This window comes from Pelobates fuscus, chromosome 7, assembly GCF_036172605.1.
Source record: "Pelobates fuscus isolate aPelFus1 chromosome 7, aPelFus1.pri, whole genome shotgun sequence".
Lineage (NCBI taxonomy): Eukaryota > Metazoa > Chordata > Amphibia > Anura > Pelobatidae > Pelobates > Pelobates fuscus.
The window spans coordinates 55,704,707-55,724,620 of record NC_086323.1 but is presented as its reverse complement, the minus strand read 5'-3'; the positions used below and the strand labels follow the sequence as shown (position 1 = coordinate 55,724,620).

Below are 19,914 nucleotides of genomic sequence, written 5' to 3'. Positions count from 1 at the left end.
AATTACAAGTTTTAAAGGATGAATGCATTGGTGGAAATTAATATTGTGTAAAATGTTTTTAAGTGTCCCTCAATAATTACACTCATTTATGGTTTTGCCTTGTGTTCATTTACTAGTTATTTATTTACCTCACATAAACTGTTACTATATATATCTAAAGAGAGCATTATGATATGAGTAGGGTAAAGTGCAGGGGTAAATAAAGCACAGACGTCAGGCAAATTTCTGACGGTGAGACTACACAGACAAATTACTACCTATTATCCACTGAACGTGACTGATTCTTACCATGGGTAATCCTCATATTTGCACATGGATGTCCTTTTTCCCTGTTTCCTAAAATTCAGGATGGCACATACATATGTCTGGCTTCTAATCTAAATTTAATAGAAAAATAAATACTTGTGAAACTTTGGGCTTTCTATTTTTGTTGGTGCAGATAAAACATTTTAGGGACCAAGCCCCTTTCTCTGTGGAGAAAATGCCACCTGACTTCTAAATTTTCTACAAATATGTGTCAGCTCTTGTCTTAGAAAAAGTTAATGTGTGTTTCCTACAGCCTTGGTTTCTGGTGATTCAAAGCCCCTATTTATTTTCAATGACAAACCCCTTCTTCAATTCTCTTTCTCATGGGATCAATACAATTCTTATAAAATGATTTTTCTCTGCAGGCCCTTTAGGACAGAGCTGTCTATACTTCATACTCATACCTTGTGGAGGCAGAATAATAAAATCATATCATATCTGTTTCCCAAGATGTTACACTGCAGCTGGGACTTCTTCTATAAATGGGGATGGTTTGGGTCAAATCCTTTGAATCCCACACTTTGTGTCTCTTACGATGTTTTAACCCTACTAATGACCTTCTTTCATCTTTGAAAGTAGATTTTTTTTTTAAATGTTCTGTTAATACCTATATGACTAAACCTACAAGAGACGGTCGCCCGCTTTCACTATTTTGGGAAAACATATTCGCAACCAGACACAAAATTTATGGTACACTTAAAGGGCACCATCTGAGACACTAAATAAGATCAATATTAAGAAACCTCTCTATCGATTGGGCATTTGGAAAAATGGTTTGTGTATCCTAATGAATTATATGGTTCATTGATTGCTCAAACGGTATCTCATTTAATGAGAGCTTACTCTGTCCATCTCTATAATTGATCTCGCTCCATATCTATATTTTCTCATTCATATGTTCTCTCTTTGTTTTATTGCAGTGATACACATTCATTTTTCTTTCTGTCCCATTTCTTCTACTGATTAAAATACGTTGGGAATTGGGAAGTGGCCGGTATAAGCAACCTCTATTGTATTTATTTTTTTCATTTAGGCACTGTTTTCTTATAAATAAATTACTTCTGATAATTTTAGGTATCAGTGCACACACACTTCTCACTTCCTCCTACAAATGACAGAGAATATATCTATTGAGCGCCAACACAGTGCAATATTTGCCCAGTGATGCACTGTGATTGTTTATAAAAAATAAGGTGGGATAGCAATATAGGCATGCATTAAAGACACATTATCTAAGGGGGCTCCAAAGCCAGGAAGTGGAGATGGGGCAGAGAAGATGTAGAATATATGGGTAGGGTAAAATACCCAGCCTAACAACGTTAAATCATCTAGATGTATATCGATCACCTCTTCTTTGCCCTTACTCAATGGACTAACTCCCCTATACATATAGGCAATACCCCTGACCTTGCCTTTTCCAAACTTTGCTTTGTCTCGAACGTCTCTAACACACCTTTCTTTCTATCAGACTATTATTTTCTATCCTGCACTGTCAATAATCATTTCCCAATATTTGCAACTCATTGGCCTTCCAAATAACCACATTGACTTCTATCTGGTTTATTTTAATTACGGCATCTTATCTATCAATCCCTCCGCGCCCTTGACATGCTGTTATTCCTCTTGTGTATCTTTACCCTTCCTCATAGATTGTAAGCTTGTTTTACCTTCTACACATCTAGTCTCCGTTAATATTTTTTATGCCTTTCTCTAACTTAAAAAAACATATAATTTAACTACCCCCACCCCCTGCCAAAAAACAACAAAAAAAAACCCAACAAACCATTACATATTAACTACTTAATGTGACTCTGATTGTTACCACTGGCTTCAAACATGACCCTTTGTTGGGGAATCTACAATACTCATTTTACTGCAACACTTCCCCCACGCCCATTTTTCTGAATAAAGTTTTAACCACAGACCAAAGATAGAGTAGTTCCTCATATAAAGCTACAGTTCCAGCCAGAATACATAAAATTAGATTTTGATGAATCATCCCATCTGTGTATAGCATATGCCTTGGCTGTTAAGATAGGAAACCTTTTTTTTTGTCTCAATTTAAGGAAAAAACATTTCTGACAAATAATGTAGTGTTCGGTGCTAAAATGTATTGTATCCCTATTACTCCACATTTAAGGGAAAATTAAAAAAAACAAAAACATGTAATTACTTTAATAACTTTTATCCCACTACTCTATTTTCTCGCTATATTAAACATTCGCATTACGTCAAATTGACCGAAATTTCAAAGTGTTACTGCCAAGGAACTGACTTGCCCCATTTTCGGAGTGTAGATGCAGAAAGGAGATAGTTACCACCATAAAGACTGCATAGAGTATAGCGTGTGATCATTTGAGAAAGAGTTTACTGCAGAGAAGATAAAGAATGGTCAAAATGCAAGGGATTTTAGGTATGCTGGTGCATACATTGTTTTCTTATTTGAAACACCTATGAACAAGGACATCACCCAGACCAATTTGTCATTGTCATGGCCGTTACTTGCACTACCTGTCTCTTCCGGGTTGACGGACTGTAGCCACACCCCCCTCTGACGCGGTCTCATTGCGCTACATAATGCGACCGCGCCCGGCACCAGACGCTGGATTAATGAACAGCGTACCGCGGAATTATACCGGCTGCAACTTTTCTCTTCAACCTTACCTGTGTACCGAACCGGACTCGTAAACGACTAACCTCCTTCTCCTTCCTCGACCACGGCTTGCACTTGACTCCTCTCGACCTCTCTCCACGGAACCTCTCCGGAAGGAACTCTGGAACCAACTTCAACTCCTCTGGAAGCTAAGTTACCTCGCTGTATTATACGAACTTTCCCTGACTACTGAGCTCAAGCTCAGCCTGCTCACACATCCTCCTATCGTTATAGGAGTAATTCCTAATTATTTACCTTTCTACCTCCATATGAGATGTTTTCTATCAATTAAGCTAAAACGAATCTCTGCAAGTTAAAGCTACATTGCTTCCTTCATATTATTGCTTCAATTCAATTGTATAAATTAATCTAAGAATCCACTCAGCAACTTGAACCATTTAAAGATACAGTACCTGTGTTTATTCAATCAAAATTATTAAAGACACAGTATCAGTTAACTTCCTGGTGAACTGTCATCTCTTTATTTTCTCAACTCCTCACATTCACATCTAATTAATCAGAAATCTGCAGTTGAGCTCCTTCAAACTCTATGTGAACGTGACAGTCATCATTATAGGTGGCCTAGTTTGTTCATTTTGGGGTAAAGAGTTGATAAATATGTAATTCCCACACTCCTCCCTCCATTGATGTCCCAGTAGGGTGGTACGTGTCTGTGCTGTATTTGGCACTAACCTCTATGCTCTTCTCACCTGTAGTCCTTGCACATCTAAGTGATGTTCTGCCCCAGCATTAACCTTCATTTACAAAGTCTGGACTATAAAGCATCACTCTAAAGACTTGCATGCCATCTGAGGTTCAGACATTTTACTGCTACCGCACGAATGTGTCCCTCGATCTAAGAAGGTGCACAATAAAATGCAAGGAGAACCAGATGCCTCATCCTGTTTCTGTCTATGATCACTGTTCATGTCTATACTCCTTATGTATTTGTACAAGTGATGAAGAATGTCTTAGTGTATATGTTGATGCTCAATCTATACTTTTGTGATTATATCCAGTCACAATTTAAAGGGACACTAACGGCACCCATACCACGTCAGCTCATTTTAGAGAAACTGCAATGTTTACAATGTTTACATAGACAGCCACTAGAGACTCTTCCTACTTGATGGGCGACTTTAACTGATGCTGGATATCCTCACACTGTGCAGGAGGACATCCGGGGTCAGTAAAAACCCCAGAGGAAATCATTGCGGCAGTGCTTTAATATTAGTAGAGGCCTAATGTGCTTGAAGCGCTTGCTGTGCATGTGCTTTAGCTTCCCCCATCGGATGAGGCAGAGTGTCGACCCAGCACCAACAGACATTGGCCAAGAGACATTGAGAAAGTAAATTAATGCTTTTTAACACTTTATTGGTGGTGGGAGGGGGCGAGGGAGCTTTGTATTCCTAGCTCTATAGTATCCCTTTAATGACCTCAAGTTATTTGTCCTTTTATCAATTTATAAGTATACGTGTCAGCATCATCTGTCTAATTAACATTTTGTCTCTCTTTTCATTTTTATTTTTTATTCTTACAGGAAAAGACTGAACCCTACTTTATTGGGATATTTTGCTTTGAAGCTGGGATTAAGATCGTCGCATTGGGATTAGTCTTTCATAAAGGTTCTTACCTTCGGAATGGTTGGAACGTCATGGACTTTATTGTAGTACTCAGTGGGTGAGTGTCAACTAGAAAGTTACTTTCACTGTCTGTAGCTGCACGGTAAGGTAAGGTTATGAATTATGATCCTATAAACTGCATTTACACTGCAATGATGTCATAATCTATATAATCTGAATTTGCATAGTAGCATTCCAAATTAGAATGTTGACTTAGAATGTTGACCATACAGTTAACAGAAAGTAACCAGAAGATAGCTTTTAGCTCCTGATTGGAGGAGTCTGGTACCATACCAAGAAAAAGTTTCCCCGTGTGCTGTTTACATCATCAACTCATGCTGAAACTGAATAGGTTTTGTTGTTGTGAATATGTTTGACACACATTGTTAACCTGCCTATTGTGGGTACATCTGAAAATGTCATAACACTTTAGTCATCTTTTGTTTTATTATCTTCTGAAATGCCAAAACATAACTACCACAATTCTAAGAATAAAGAGGAAGTAAACTGCGGGATGAGAGGGAAATATCACATCTCTTATAAAACAGGCAATTAATTGTAACAGTTAGTGCAGAGAACATAAAGGGCATCGGAAACAGAAGCAGGAGATTTTCATCAGAAAATTCAAAAGATGTAAAACATTAATCTGTTTCTGAAGAATTCCAACATCTGGACATTGCTGATACTGGCAGGAATACTAGTTTATGGTAAAATATCAATTCCAACTGCCACTGTTTTAATTATAATAGTATAGAATGGGCCAGGGGTCACCATGCCCACTTGCCCACATACTATGCCATCTATTACATCAATTATAATATAACTAGGGAACTGTGTCTCTCTTAGTACTTTAAGTGCCTTTGGTGTTGTTCCAGTAATTTTTCAAAACATATGTATTTTGGAACACGCACGTTATAATAGACCTGTAATTGCAGAAGCCAAATGTCAGATTCTTTCATATAAGCAAAATTTATTGTCTGAGAATTGTGGAAGGAATGGTCTATATAGCATCCTAAAAGTAGGTACTCCAACCCAAAACATGCCAAACTCTAACAAAACCTAAATACTCGCAATATAAAAACCCCTTATCCTATCCCCTAACTTTACCCAAGCGGCATTGTTAACAGGACTGCAATTCTTCATTTTTATGAACGCAGTAACATTGCATCATTGCTGGAATGATATTGCCAATAAAAATGAATAGACATAACAAAGGACACTTTTATATGTGCTGAACATATTTAGCATTGACACCACTTAGTTTATGTCACTTTATCTCACTCCGAAACAGTCATGCTAATATTCCAAAAATGCAGAAAAGTATTTCTACTTAAAGTAAATAATATCATTTCATACCTTCTTGAGATAAATATTTACAGCCTCAAGACATGGGAAGCTGTATAAATGAGTTGCATGCCTTTTGAAATATTGTTATATGGTGTTCCAGAGATATTATTAGACATTTAGTTTTATCGTCATTCTTTTCAGCCTGGAGGTGGCCATCTTAGAATGGCTTCCCATTTTTGACATCTAGTAATAAAGAATGCTGCACAGCGTATGCACAGAATGCTCAGGGTTCCACTGGAAGATAAGGTTGTTGTTTTTTTCGAAATCTTCCATTCATTTTATAATACTGAAACAAACTATTAAAGGGAAACTTCAGTGCCAGGAAAACAGACCCTGCAGGTTCCCTCTCCCTCCCACCCCCCAATCCCCAGTTGCTGAAAGGGTGAAAACCCATTCAGTTACTTACCTGAGGCAGCGGCGCTGTCCCTCGTTGCTGCCTCCTCCTCCGCGCCGCTCCTCCTACTGACTCCGTCAGCCGGTGGGCGAGACTGATCCCGCCCACCGGCCGGGGAGACCTAATGCGCATGCGCGGCAATGCCGCACATGCGCATTAGCGCTCCCCATAGGAAAGCATTGAAAAATATTTTCAATGCTTTCCTATGGGGAATTGAGCGACGCTGGAGGTCCTCACACAGCGTGAGTGTAACGAGATTATACCCCAACACGCAGGATCCAGCTAAACAGAAGACAACACAGAGGGAAGATACGTCTACCGGTCCTTAGAGTGGCCGGACTCGACGTATATAGGAGAAGTACAGAGTCAGGAACGATCCGAGGTCAAGGGCACAAAGAGACAGCGTAAACTAGGACTAGCCGGGGTCCGGTACACAGTAAACAGCAAGCCGGCAAACAGAACAGATAAAGAGAAAACTAAGTCAGAATACAAAGCCAAGGTCAAATTCGAAGGAACACAACTGAACACAACAAGCGCTAAAGGGAACTGTAGCAGAAACCACGATAGGGCAAGGAACTAAGGGAAAGAGGTAAGTATAAATAGCTAAACATCTATTTTGATTGGTCCCTGTCATATCCACACCCCCAAAAGGTAAGTGTATGGGGAGTGTGGCATGACAGGGACCAATGGGCGACCTTTTCTAATTTAGGCTCCCACTGTCCCTTTAAGAGCACGCCTGAGACTCGCGGCGCGCTCTTTGAGCCAGGCGGGACACGTGACCGCTTCTCGCGGTCACTGCCCGCCTTCCAGTTCCAGCCGTCGGATGAGCCGCGCGGCTCGTGCAGCAGCTGAGCCGCGCGCGGCTTGAATAGAGGACCCCGGCCGGCACCTGGAAGGGTAAGTACCGCTACAGTGAGGACATCCAGCGACGCTCTAGCAAATAAAATCTTTGCTATAAACAGGAATTTCCCTCTAGTGGCTGTCTAGTAGACAGCCACTAGATGTGGAGTTAACCTTACAAGGTAATTATTGCAGTTTATAAAAAACTGCAACAATTACACTTGCAGGGTTAAGAGTAGTGGGAGTTGGCACCCAGACCACTCCAATGGGCAGAAGTGGTCTGGGTGCCTGGAGTGTCCCTTTAACCCCTTAAGGACCAAACTTCTGGAATAAAAGGGAATCACGACGTGTCACACATGTCATGTGTCCTTAAGGGGTTAAGCATAGTTAAAGACATTTGTTTTAGTTGTCCGATGATCAGACCTCTGTTTATTTTGTCATTTGTTAAAAATCCTAGTGCTCTGCCAATAGTTTCCGATCCTCTGGGATTTTAACATCCATGATTTTTACAGCATTATACTAAATTTTACTTGAAAATGGTTCTACTTCTTTAAAAATGTTGTTACTAATCCAAAGGGAAATTCCTAATTATGCATTCTGTTCCATCATCCATGGATTATTCTGGGAAGATTGTAGACAAGGGGAATCTCCCAATATGGACAGCATGCAAGCTGTGCTTCCACATGGTTACTGTGTGTTAAAGAAACATTATAAGGCTAGGAATACATACATGTATTCCTAACACTATAGTTTAACAGCCTATTTTAGTGCCCTCCCTTACTTACCTTTCTGCCCTTTGCCATGCCGGTCTCCATGCAAAAGCTCAACCTCTTTGGCTACAATCATCAATGTTGATGATCTCAGCCAATCCAACGTTTCCCCATAGGGAAACATTGGGGGGCGAGTGAGCAGCAAAACATGAAACCATCTGATTAAATAGCCAGGTGTAACTTGACTGTTGGGTTTGAAGCTCCCCAAGTGGTTGTCTGGAAAACAACCACTAGAGGCAGGTTTATCCTGCAATGTAAACACTGCCACAATGTTTTACATTACAGGGTTAAACAGAAAGGAACATGGCACCCAGACAAGTAGTAGGAGTGAGCACTAAGCTTCTTACATCACAAAAAGAGTTAAAACATAGGGCTACATGTGCAATAATAAAACGTCAAGAGCAAATCAATCATTCCATATTCATCACTGAATTTTAAAGCATTTTTTATTCGAACTCAAACAGTAGTAATAATTCAGAAGCAGAGTTATTCCAGTTTCTCCTTGATAGATGTAGACAGGGGTAATAAAATACTGATGTTGCTCGTATTAACATTTTACGGTTTCACTGATATTAATCAGACGGCCTGTGCTGATGCCAGATGTTTTCACAATGTGGTCAGCAATACTTAATGCCATTTAGCAGATATTAACTTGATATGGTTCTTGTTAGACATTGCAGGTGTTGGAATCCTTCCTGAACAAATCTTGTCTCTAACCACAAGTCTCTAGGGAAATTATAATTTAATAATGAAATACAACAGAATGTACACATTGGATTCCTAAGCCAGTGATTAGAATTTTCTTCTACTAAAATATAAGTACTCAGGTATTTTTTTCCATTGGAGACTTAAACTCCTATCATAAATGTTTAGGTCGTTAGGCCTGTAGTTGTGAGAGGTGTTAGCCAGCCTTTAAAATGCCGTGCGCCGAGGGGCGTGGCCTAGCCGCGGAGCAGAGAGGAAGTTAGCCTCCACAGCTCCTGCCAAACAGGGGAAATAAACCGCCATTTTGCCCACAAAACGGCAATTAAAAGAAGCTGGGAGGCCACCAAGCATCGGACAGCATCGAGAGTAACAAAACGATACCTCAAATGAGGTGTTTCCAGCGATGCACACCCGACATGCCCCTGCGGCCTACAAGCGAGGCGGGTGCGGGAGAGGCGGCCGCTCTCCCACAGCCGAGACAAGCAGCGACTACAACCTTGGGCCTGCGTTCCCCCCCCTTTGGACCGGCGGGGGATATCCCGGTCCACCCTCATACGCCCGCACAGAGTGCTCACCTTTGGGGTGCTCCAGGGCACAATTCCGACCAGTCGGACGCCACGAGACCCAAATAAAATGGCCGCCAGCAGGGCGCAGAGACCGACCCTGCAAAGCCAACAGCACACAACCCGCTCACCACTGGCGCCTGCGAACGCAGTGGATGCCGCCTTCAAGCTCTTCTGGGCGAAATGGGAGGCCCACTTGAGAATGGCAGCACAGGCAGCCCGGAAAGCAAGAAAGAGACGGAGAGAGCATGCAGAGGAGTCACAGAAGACCCGACCGGGCAAGGCGACTCCAAACATAAATGCGACCGACCGCACGAGCCCACCTGAGCAGATATCCTCTGGGAGTAAGAAGGTGACACGGAACCTCAGTAAGCAAACAGACGCCAGACGCAGTCGGGGGAAATTACCGCCAAAAAACGGTCAGAGAGGGAAGGTCCTGTACCGCTCCCCACATGGGAAGAAGGGAGACACTCTGCACCCACAGACAAGCAAAGTAAAAAGGACCTGGTCTAACACTTATCACAAGAGACTAACAACTGTATACACAGGACTACCTAAAGACCCAACGACAACGAGCGACCCAACGAAGCGACGTCAAGAACCGTACCCTCACTCGTACCTGGGCAGTATCCAGCACCCTAAGGGCATAGGCTGAACCTTCAGGGGCTCCACACAGGCTTAACAGACACACTTCTCCTGGCGACATGTGCTTGGCTCCTGGACTACCCTTACACTGTCTCGCAGCACGCAAGTTAACACCAGCTAGCATTACCTTGTGCCCACTTAGCATTGCTTTGTGCCTACTTAAGTTTGATTTACAATTTTGATTTTAAAAGTTTACCATAAACGGTCTTAACGCAAAGGAATTTATTGCACCCAGCTAAGTTAGTTACACACTGGACTCGATGATACCAAATGCAATATTTCACCTGTTAAAGGCACAGCATGTTTTTATCATTAATGACAAGCGATTACATTTCTTAGAATGTTCATAACCTAGTTCTCATACCGACTTCAAAGCATTATACTTTCAAACTGTGTTTAAATCCAAATGTATAAGCATTAGAAAAATAAAAATTGTGCATGTTATACATATGCCCCGCATGTTACGCGAGGGAAAGACCAGAGGATTGCCTTTGGGGTACCTCTTGTCAGTCTGTAATATACATCTGCACTACAAAAATAAAGAATTTAAAAAAAAAAAATGCTGTGCGCCTCTCACAGGCGTTCTGGACGAAACAAAACATCACTTCCAGTTGGCGTCACTTCTCGGCTGAGACAGTCGGAATATGTTCGTGGGTAGGCAACGCTTGCAATGCAGCAAGTTTTTTACTTGGTTTTATTTCATTAAGTTCGCATAGAGGAGGAGTCTCAAGTGTATGCATACACTTGGGACCTGGAATTCACATTATGCAGAAGATTCACATATATGTGGTCTCGATGGTGGTGGGTGGGAAAGGTGGTATACATACCTTTATACTGAGGTTTTTATTATTCCCTCTCAGGATGGGAGATGTGGCAAGCTACTGTACATTACTAGCCACATAAATAGTACTCTACCATTCACTACATATGTCACTCTTGGTCCTCATCTCACCTCAATACGTCCACTCGTTATTTTCCTTTTACCCCACCAGGGTTTATATTGCCCGATCCTCTATATGTCCTCCACAGTTTTAACTACACACCTTCCCCCATGGGATTTATTAGGGACATGATAATGAACTACGGAACTATGTCCCATTTGTAAAAATTATTAAAGGGACACTATAGTCACGAAAGCAACTTTAGATTAATGAAGCAGTGTTTGAGTAGAGGTCATGCCTCTGAAGTTTTACTGCTATATTTTCTGCAATATAGGAGTTTAATCACTTTTGTTTCGGTTTATGAAGTCCTAGCCACACCTCCCCTGGCTGTGACTGACAAAGTCTGCATGAAGACAAAATTATTTCATTTTCATTAAGATGTAATATTATTTAAATGGTTTTATCTCCTGCTCTGTAAATTTAACTTGAATTACATACAAGAGGCACCTGCAGGATGTAGCATGCTATCAACAGAGCAGGACATAAATTCTAAATTAAACAGAATTTCCAATAAGGGAAGTTTAAACATTAGATGACCCTATACAGGAAGTGATTAGGAAGGCTGTATAAGTCACAATCAGGGAGATATGCCTAGGGCTGCATAAACAAAGTGATTTAACTCCTAAATGGCAGAGAATTGAGCAGTGAAAATGCAGGCACATGATCTACACACAAAAACTGCTTTATTAAGCTAAAGTTGTATGGGTGACTATAATGTCCCTTTAAAACATGCTTTTGTTTCTTTTAGGCTTTGTTTTTATATTTGCTGCCTAGGTCTTATAATGTTTGGGGTGACATATTTTCAAATGTTCAAACTAAATAAAGAATTATGTTTCTGTTTACATATCAATTTGCTTCAGCATCATTATGTCTCTAGACAGAGGCGTAACTAGAAGCCATGGGGCCCCAGTGCGAAAATTGCCCTGGGCCTCCCCCCAGCCCCTCAATGTGTCTCATCCCCCCAGCCCCTTCATGTGTCTCATTCCCTCCCACCATGTCTCTCATTTCCAACCCCGAGTCCATCCATGTGTATCATGCCCTCCCCCCAAGCCCATCCACATATCTCATTCCCCCCAAGACCCTTAATGTGTCTCATTCCCCCAAAGCCGACCACTGCGACAATGGTAGTTACGCCACTGTCTCTGGATCCTTTTGTAACTGTATTTTTTGTAACTTGTAAGGTGCTAGCATGTTGCTCATGTGCATATATGGCTAGGTATGTGTGTAGCAGAGTATGCAGTTGTATATAGATTTGTTGTGTATATGTGGACAATTATATTCCATAGTTTTTTCCTTGTTCTGTCAATTTTGCTATATTATTATTTGGCAGATTTGCCTCTATTTCTGTCCTTTTCAATGGTGAACTCCCTAAAAACAACAAAAACATTTTATAGGCCTTTATATGCCTTCACTCAAGCATGACTTTTATAACTGTGTGGGCTCTTACATATTGGCACACACATCACATTTATTTTGTCTTATTGTCAATATAATCACCCAACCCTTGTGACTAAAACTATGTACTTACTCAAATTGCTGTTGGTGATGGAGCTTCCTTTATCACAAATGTTATGTGCTCCTCAAATAGTATTTGCTACTGAGCCATCTTTAACTATAAGGTCACATGCTCATTCAAATGGGTTTGTTTGTTGAGCTTCCTCTACCATAGAGCTCCTGGGCGCATCTAATAGTTTTTTGTTATTGAGATTCCTCTGTTACAAAGGTCACGCGCTTATTCAAATTGTTGCTGAGCTTCCTTTAGCACAGATGCAACATACTCATTCATAAATAGTAATGGTTATTGAGTTTCCTATAGCACAGAGGTCACATACTCTCTGAAATTGTTAATTTTGTTCTGAGCTTCTTTATCACAGAGGTCTCATTCTCATTGAGATTAATAATAGCTGCTAAGCTTCCTCCATCACAGAGGTCTAGCGCTCATTCATAATTTGTAATTGGTTACCAAGTTTCCTCTATCACACGCTTATTGATCACGTATTTTTAATTACCATAATTGTTATGGAACTTCCTACATCACGGATGTTATGGGCTCCTCAAGTTGGTGTTTGTTGATGATGTTTCCTCTATCACAAGAAGTCGCGAGCTCATCCAAATGGTAATTGTTCTTGAGCTTTGTCCACCACAGAGGTTACATGCTCATCGAATTTGTAGTTGTCTACCAATCACATGCTATTACAGATCTATCACAGATCACACACTCCTTCAACTTTGTATTTAGTTATGGAGTTTCCTACATCACAGAGGTTAAACACTCATCATCTATCTAGTATGTTGTTACTGAGCTTCCTCTATTACAAAACATCATACGCTCATCAAATTTGATATTTTACTGAACTTCATCAATTACGTAGGTCGCATACTCACTGTATAGCCATTTGTTACTGAGTCACCTATCTCTTAGGGCTTGCACTCGTGCAGATTTCGATATTTTTTGTTTGAGCTTCTTCTTTCACGCAGGTTATGTGCTCATTAAAATTGGGAATTGTTACTAAGCATCCTTTTTCTCCGATGGTACATACTCTAATAAATTGTTATTTATTACTGAGCTTTTGTTATGAAAGTTGTCATCTATGCAGCAAATTAGGATTTTGGACCTGAACATCCTCTGTCACAGAGACCAATGGCTCATTCAAATCAGTATTCATTTGGAGCTTCCTCTAACAAATTTAGTTTGTTATTATTCTTCCTTTACCACATTGGTCGCTCACTAATTGTATTAGGTGTCTTCCTGGGACACCTCTGTCATTGAGGTCACACACCATTGAAGATGTGTTTCTCACAGAGCTTCCTCTCACGGAGACAAAACTCTCTTCAAGGTGGTATTTCTTATTAAACTTCCTCTATCACAGTGGTCAACCACTCACCAAGACTGGCACATGGTTATGGGTTTCGGCATATCACTAATGTCACATTTTCATAGATTTAAATAGCTTTTTGTCCCCGACCACAAATGTTCAGGCTGTTTGGCCTGTGATTGTAAGACGGTTTAGTAAGCCTTTAAATCCCACACGTTTTTTACCTTAAGATCGGGGGCATTCTGGACGAAACCCAACCTTCCTTACAATTTATAATATTATACTTCACGTAGGCCTTATTTACTTACAGGCCTAGCCTGAACATTGGTTCCGGCACGCTTCAGCCAACTTTGCCTTAGGTATTTGGTGTCAACTATGGATTTTTGTACACAACTGCAATTTTCTTTTGGCTAAGGATGATGGAGGGGGGGGGGGGGGGATATGATATTATAAAAGCCAATCGTACATGTTCTTGTCATTCAGCGTATAATGACTGCAATTGTACTATTTATTTTTTATTAAAGATAAATCTTTCATTTTATATTATAATTATTATACAACAAATTTTGCAGCGCCTGTACAATGGGTCTGTTCATTCCACATAATTGGTAATTATATTTCATAAATAAACATAATCACATGAATGTAAGCCTTGAGCCTCATATAATACTATATGCCTTTAGTTCAATATCACATACTCATTTGTACATTAAAATGGACAATGTTTTTCTCTTTTTCTCAAAAACATTGTAAGAGAAACTCTGTCACCAGGAGATTAGTTGCCTAGCAATTGAATCTCTATAATAAAAGCACAGTCCAAGTACGAAGTCAGAGTTTTTGACACAGGGTAGCCATTTACAGATTCACTTGGTTGGAAGATTTTTACCGCCTTCTGGCATTATTTAAATCACGGTTCATTTACATTTCATATTCTATTCTCTTTTTTTTAGCAGTAATGGAGGCGAACTTAAGTCTACGCACAAGGGAGAACTTTAGCTGTAATGTCATTTGGCCTTTTTACATAAAAATCCTTATATACATTTTGTTGAAGGCTTGTTTTACCCATATAGTTACAGGGTTATTAACTAACGTGAGAATTCAAAGTGGATTTTAAACTTAAGGTCAAAATAGCTTTAAAATATTTCCAATATTCTTAGCTATACTTTTTGTTTGACTCCTGTGAAAATTCCTCCTTAAAGGACCACTCTAGTGCCAGGAAAGCATACTCGTTTTCCTGGCACTAGAGTGCCCTGAGGGTGCCCCCACCCTCAGGGACCCCCTCCCGCCCGGCTCTGGAAAGGGGAAAAGGGTTAAAACTTACCTTTTTCCAGCGCTGGGCGGGGAGCTCTCCTCCTCCTCTCCGCCTCCGTTCCTCCCCGTCGGCTGAATGCGCACGCGCGGCAAGAGATGCGCGCGCATTCAGCCGGTCGCATAGGAAAGCATTCATAATGCTTTCCTATGGACGCTTGCGTGCTCTCACTGTCATTTTCACAGTGAGAATCACGCAAGCGCCTCTAGCGGCTGTCAATGAGACAGCAACTAGAGGAAAAAGGGGAAGGCTTAACTAATTGATAAACATAGCAGTTTCTCTGAAACTACTATGTTTATAAAAAAAATTAGTTAACCCTAGCTGGACCTGGCACCCAGACCACTTCATTAAGCTGAAGTGGTCTGGGTGCCTAGAGTGGTCCCTTAAAATTCACGTTGAATTCTCAATTGAGTAAATCTGAGTTTATCCCCTTTTACAAAAAAACTAATCTTTATGTCGGGAATATCACTTCCTCCACCATGGGAAATAATCAGCCAAATATGAAAGTACTAATGGAACCTTAAAGGGATACTATAGGCACTGAAATAACTTTAGCATAATGGAACACTATAGTGTCAGAAATACAAACATTTATTACTGATACTAAAGTGCTGGTGTGACGTTTTGGGTGGTCAGCTTTGCTCCCTTAGGAAAACATCGGGAGACTCTCGTGCATACGCTGCAATATGCTGCTCTGCGCCATCAGTATTTACTCATAGAAGCACATCGAATCAGTGCATCTCTATGGAGAACGTTCAGTGCCTCCATGCAGGGTGTGAAGACACTGAAGGCAGCGTTTACATTGAAAAGCCTGCAGGAACAGGCTATAGACACCTGAACCACTATATTAAGCTGTAGTGGTTCTAGTGACTATAGTGTCCCTTTAATGAAGCAGTTTAGTTTTCAGATCATTCCCCTGCAGTTTCCTTACTCAATTCTCTGCCATTGAGGAGTTGAATCACGTTTGTTTATGTTTATGCAGCCCAATCCACACCTACCCTGGCTATGACTCACAGAGCCTGCATGAAAAAAAAAATTAATTTTCAATCAGATATTAACTTACTTTAGAAGTTTTAACTCCTGCTTTGTAAATTAAACTTTAATCCTAAACTTCTAAACAGAAGAGAATTAAAAGGAAACTATAGTGCTAGGAATAAAAAGTTGTATTCCTAGCACTATAGTACCCTATTGTGGCCATTCCCTCGCAGCACCCCTTCTCCCCCACAGCGTGGAAAGGGTTAAAAAGCCTTTTATCACTTACCTAATTCCAGCACTAATGTCCCTTGGTGCTGGGTCAGGCTCCACCTCCTCCGATGTCGGCTGGCAGAGCAATATAACTAATACGCATGCACAGCTAGCGCCACGATCGCATTAGGAATACGCCATAGCAAAAGCATTGAATCAATTCTATTAAATGGGGGTAAATCTAGGAATCTACTAAACAGTGATTGTGGACTTATTTCTGCCCATTTTAAAGGGTTAAATGGCTGGCTTAATAATAATGTTCATTCCCCTGCTTTGCTTCTAGGTGTATTTAATATAATTCAGAGAAATTAGGAGTGAAGGAAACCCATCCTTCTACAGATATGTAGAAATGATGAATGGGACCAAGCACATTCATATTCTAGGACCTCTATCAAACCCCAGGGTACTAGGCGGCCATCAGTGGTCACCTTATGTTTAATCCTATAGTATCATGTGATGAGGATACTAATAATGAAAGTCCTCTATGTCTGAGACAAAACGAGAATTGTCTTCTAGTTCCTTTTGCCCCAGATTTCTCTGTTTCACTTACTTTCCCTGCTCTTTGTCAAACTTGGACGTTGTGTATAACTGAACCGAATTACAATTATTAAAGATTGATGATTTGGTTCAGGATGGATAATGCTAGTTTTGTAACACTAAGCACCAGCATTTCACAATGTTTAATGTAATCTTTCTAGCAATCTCCCTCCCTGCCCATTGTGAAATCTGGCTTGCGAGAAACGATAGATCTCCCTTTGTGATGCTGAAACAGTAGTTACATTGAAATAAAGGTGAATTGGAGGGCTAGTGGTTATTACTGTGAGTACAAGATATAATAGATACAGCCTGGAATAGATGCCTGTGTTTCATTCTTTATTATGAACACAAAAAAAAATGTCCTGTACAGAGCTGATGCACATGTTCTTATAAGTGTCCAATATTATAAGGAATTAATGGTTACCATAATACAGATATCAAACACGCCTTCTACATGTATCTGGATTACGGTATTTTCTGTATTTTAGTGGCTATATGTAGCGGTACTTACCCTCTCCAGGGGCCGGCCGGGGTCCTCTCTTCTCGCCGCGCGCGGTTCTGCGCCTGCACGAGCCGCGTGCGGCTCAGCCAACGATAAGATCAGTCAGGCGGGCAGTGACCGCGAGAAGCGGTCACATGTCCCGCCCGACACTAAGAGCGCGCCGCGCGTCTCGGGCGCGCTCTTAAAGGGACAGTGGGAGACTAAATTAGAATCAGTCTCCCATTGGCCCCTGTCATGCCACGTTCCCCATACACTCACGTTTTGGGGGCGTGGATATGACAGGGGCCAATCAAAGTGAACATTAGGGTATTTATACTCACCTGTTTCCTTTGCTCCTTGCCCTATCGTGGTTTCTGTCCAGTTCCCTTTAGTGCTTGTATCGTTCAGTTGGTTTTTTGGTGCTTGACCTTGGCTTTGTTCCTGACTCCGCTCTCTCCTTATCCTTGCTTGCTTATCCGCTGTTTTGTCCTCTGTGTACCAGTCCTCGGCTTGTTCTACGTTACGCTGTCTCTCAGTTCCCTTGACCTCGGCTTGTTCTGACTCTGTCTTTCTTACTCGTCCTAGTCCGGCCATTCTAAGGTCCGGTAAGACGAACCCTGGTTTCTTGTCTCTTGACTATATGTACTATTCCTGCGTGTTGGGGTATATTACCGTGACATTACGATAGGGCCATGGACCCCGCAGGTTTAGGACAACAGATGGCCACTCATGAGGCTAGATTCGCAGAACAGGATCACCGTATGGATCAAATGGCTCAAGCCATCCAGATACTGTTATCCAGATCAGCTCCGGTACCTGTACCTGCGCCTCCTGTAAACCCTATACCAGACACAGCTAATATGCCTAATGCTTCAGCACATCTAACCCCGCCACCTAGGTATGGAGGGGACGCTAAGACATGTAGGGGATTCCTTAATCAAGTGGAATTCCACTTTGAAATGTACCCACGTTCATTTCCCACTGATAGATCTAAGGTGGGTTTTCTTATGCACCAGCTTACGGATAAGGCACTAGAATGGGCAAATCCTATTTGGGAGGCTAATGGGCCTATGGTACACGACTTCAATAGCTTCCTCACAGCGTTTCGTAGAACATTTGACACGACTAAAAGGTCAAAAAATGCCGCCAGGGCATTAATGAGAATAAAGCAAGGATCTAAATCTGTAGCCGATTATGCTATTCAGTTCCGTACCCTTGCCTCACAGGTAGATTGGACTAATAATGGGCTTACTACTGCGTTTATGGAAGGTCTGTCTGAAACTATGTTGGATGAGGTAGCAGCTAAGGACCTCCCTGTACCCCTGGAGGACCTGATTGACTATCTTATCGATATAGATAACAGGATCCGTGACAGGTTATATACCAGGTCCAGAAATAGACGTTTTGTTCCCGTCAACTCACCTAAAGCTGAGACTCCCGAGGGATCTAAAGGTTCTGAGGAGGAACCTATGCAGTTAGGGGTTGCCAAACTTACTGACGCTGAAAAGCTTTATAGGAGAAAGGAGGGACTTTGTCTTTATTGTGGTAGGAGGGGTCATATGAGACAAGAATGTCCCGTGCGTCCGGGAAACTATCGCACCTAAGACCGTATAGAGGACTGGCCTTGGGTGTGACATCACAGTCCTCACATTTGCCTCTTAATAAATTACTTCTCCCTGTTTCCCTGCACCTTGGTAGTAACTGCATAGCAGGGAATATACTAGCCCTGGTTGATTCCGGAGCGGCCGAAAACTTTATTGATTCCAGTTTTGTCAAGGAGAATAACATACCCACCAGAGAGAAGGAGACACCCTTGGCCGTTGAGGCCATAGATGGTAGACCATTATGCTCTCCAGTTATCACACATGAGACTGTTCCACTACATATGTCTACAGGGGTGTTACACTCTGAGACCATTCGGTTTCAGATCATTACTTCTCCTTCCTCTCACCTCGTGTTAGGGTATCCTTGGTTACGTACTCATAATCCCACCATTGATTGGGAGTCAGGACAAATAGTTTCTTGGAGTGATTCTTGCCAAGAGTCTTGTATTGTTAAAATCACCCCTTTGAATTCTACTAATATTCCTCCCGTGCCTACTGTCATACCCCCTCAGTTCCTGTCTCTTAAGTCTGTTTTTGATAAAAGGGAGGCTGAAAAATTGCCACCTCACAGGCCTTACGACTGTGCTATTAATTTACTACCTGGTACGATGCCTCCCAAAGGGAGAATATATCCTTTATCTCCTCAGGAGAATCTGGTTATGGAGGAATATATTAAGGAATCATTAGAGAAGGGATTTATAAGAAAATCCTCTTCCCCGGCAGGGGCGGGTTTCTTCTTTGTATCTAAGAAAGATGGCGAATTAAGGCCTTGTATTGACTATAGGGGCCTAAATAAAATCACCGTCAAAAATGCGTACCCCATACCTTTGATCACAGAACTATTTGATAGGCTTAAACAGGCCACAGTTTTTACTAAATTGGACCTTAGGGGTGCTTACAATCTCATACGTATCAAAAAGGATCACGAATGGAAGACCGCTTTCAATACCAGGAGTGGCCACTACGAATATACTGTGATGCCCTTTGGCCTTTGTAACGCCCCAGCAGTTTTTCAAGAATTTATTAATGATGTCCTACGTCAATATATACATACATTCGTTATAGTATACTTGGACGACATATTAATTTGTTCTACTGATCTACAGACTCATCACATGCATGTTAAATTAGTGTTG

The 19,914-nt window shown here is 41.3% G+C and overlaps 1 protein-coding gene across 7 annotated transcripts in view; it reads left to right on the top strand.

Annotated features, from left to right (window-relative positions):
* CACNA1E (calcium voltage-gated channel subunit alpha1 E) overlaps window positions 1-19,914 on the top strand; it is a 738,678-nt gene that overhangs the window by 488,141 nt on the left and 230,623 nt on the right. For all 7 annotated transcript variants that reach the window (XM_063428300.1, XM_063428305.1, XM_063428301.1 and 4 more), the window contains one exon: window positions 4,500-4,639. In XM_063428300.1, the coding sequence (XP_063284370.1) occupies window positions 4,500-4,639 (140 nt within the window). The remainder of the gene's footprint in view (window positions 1-4,499; window positions 4,640-19,914) is intronic.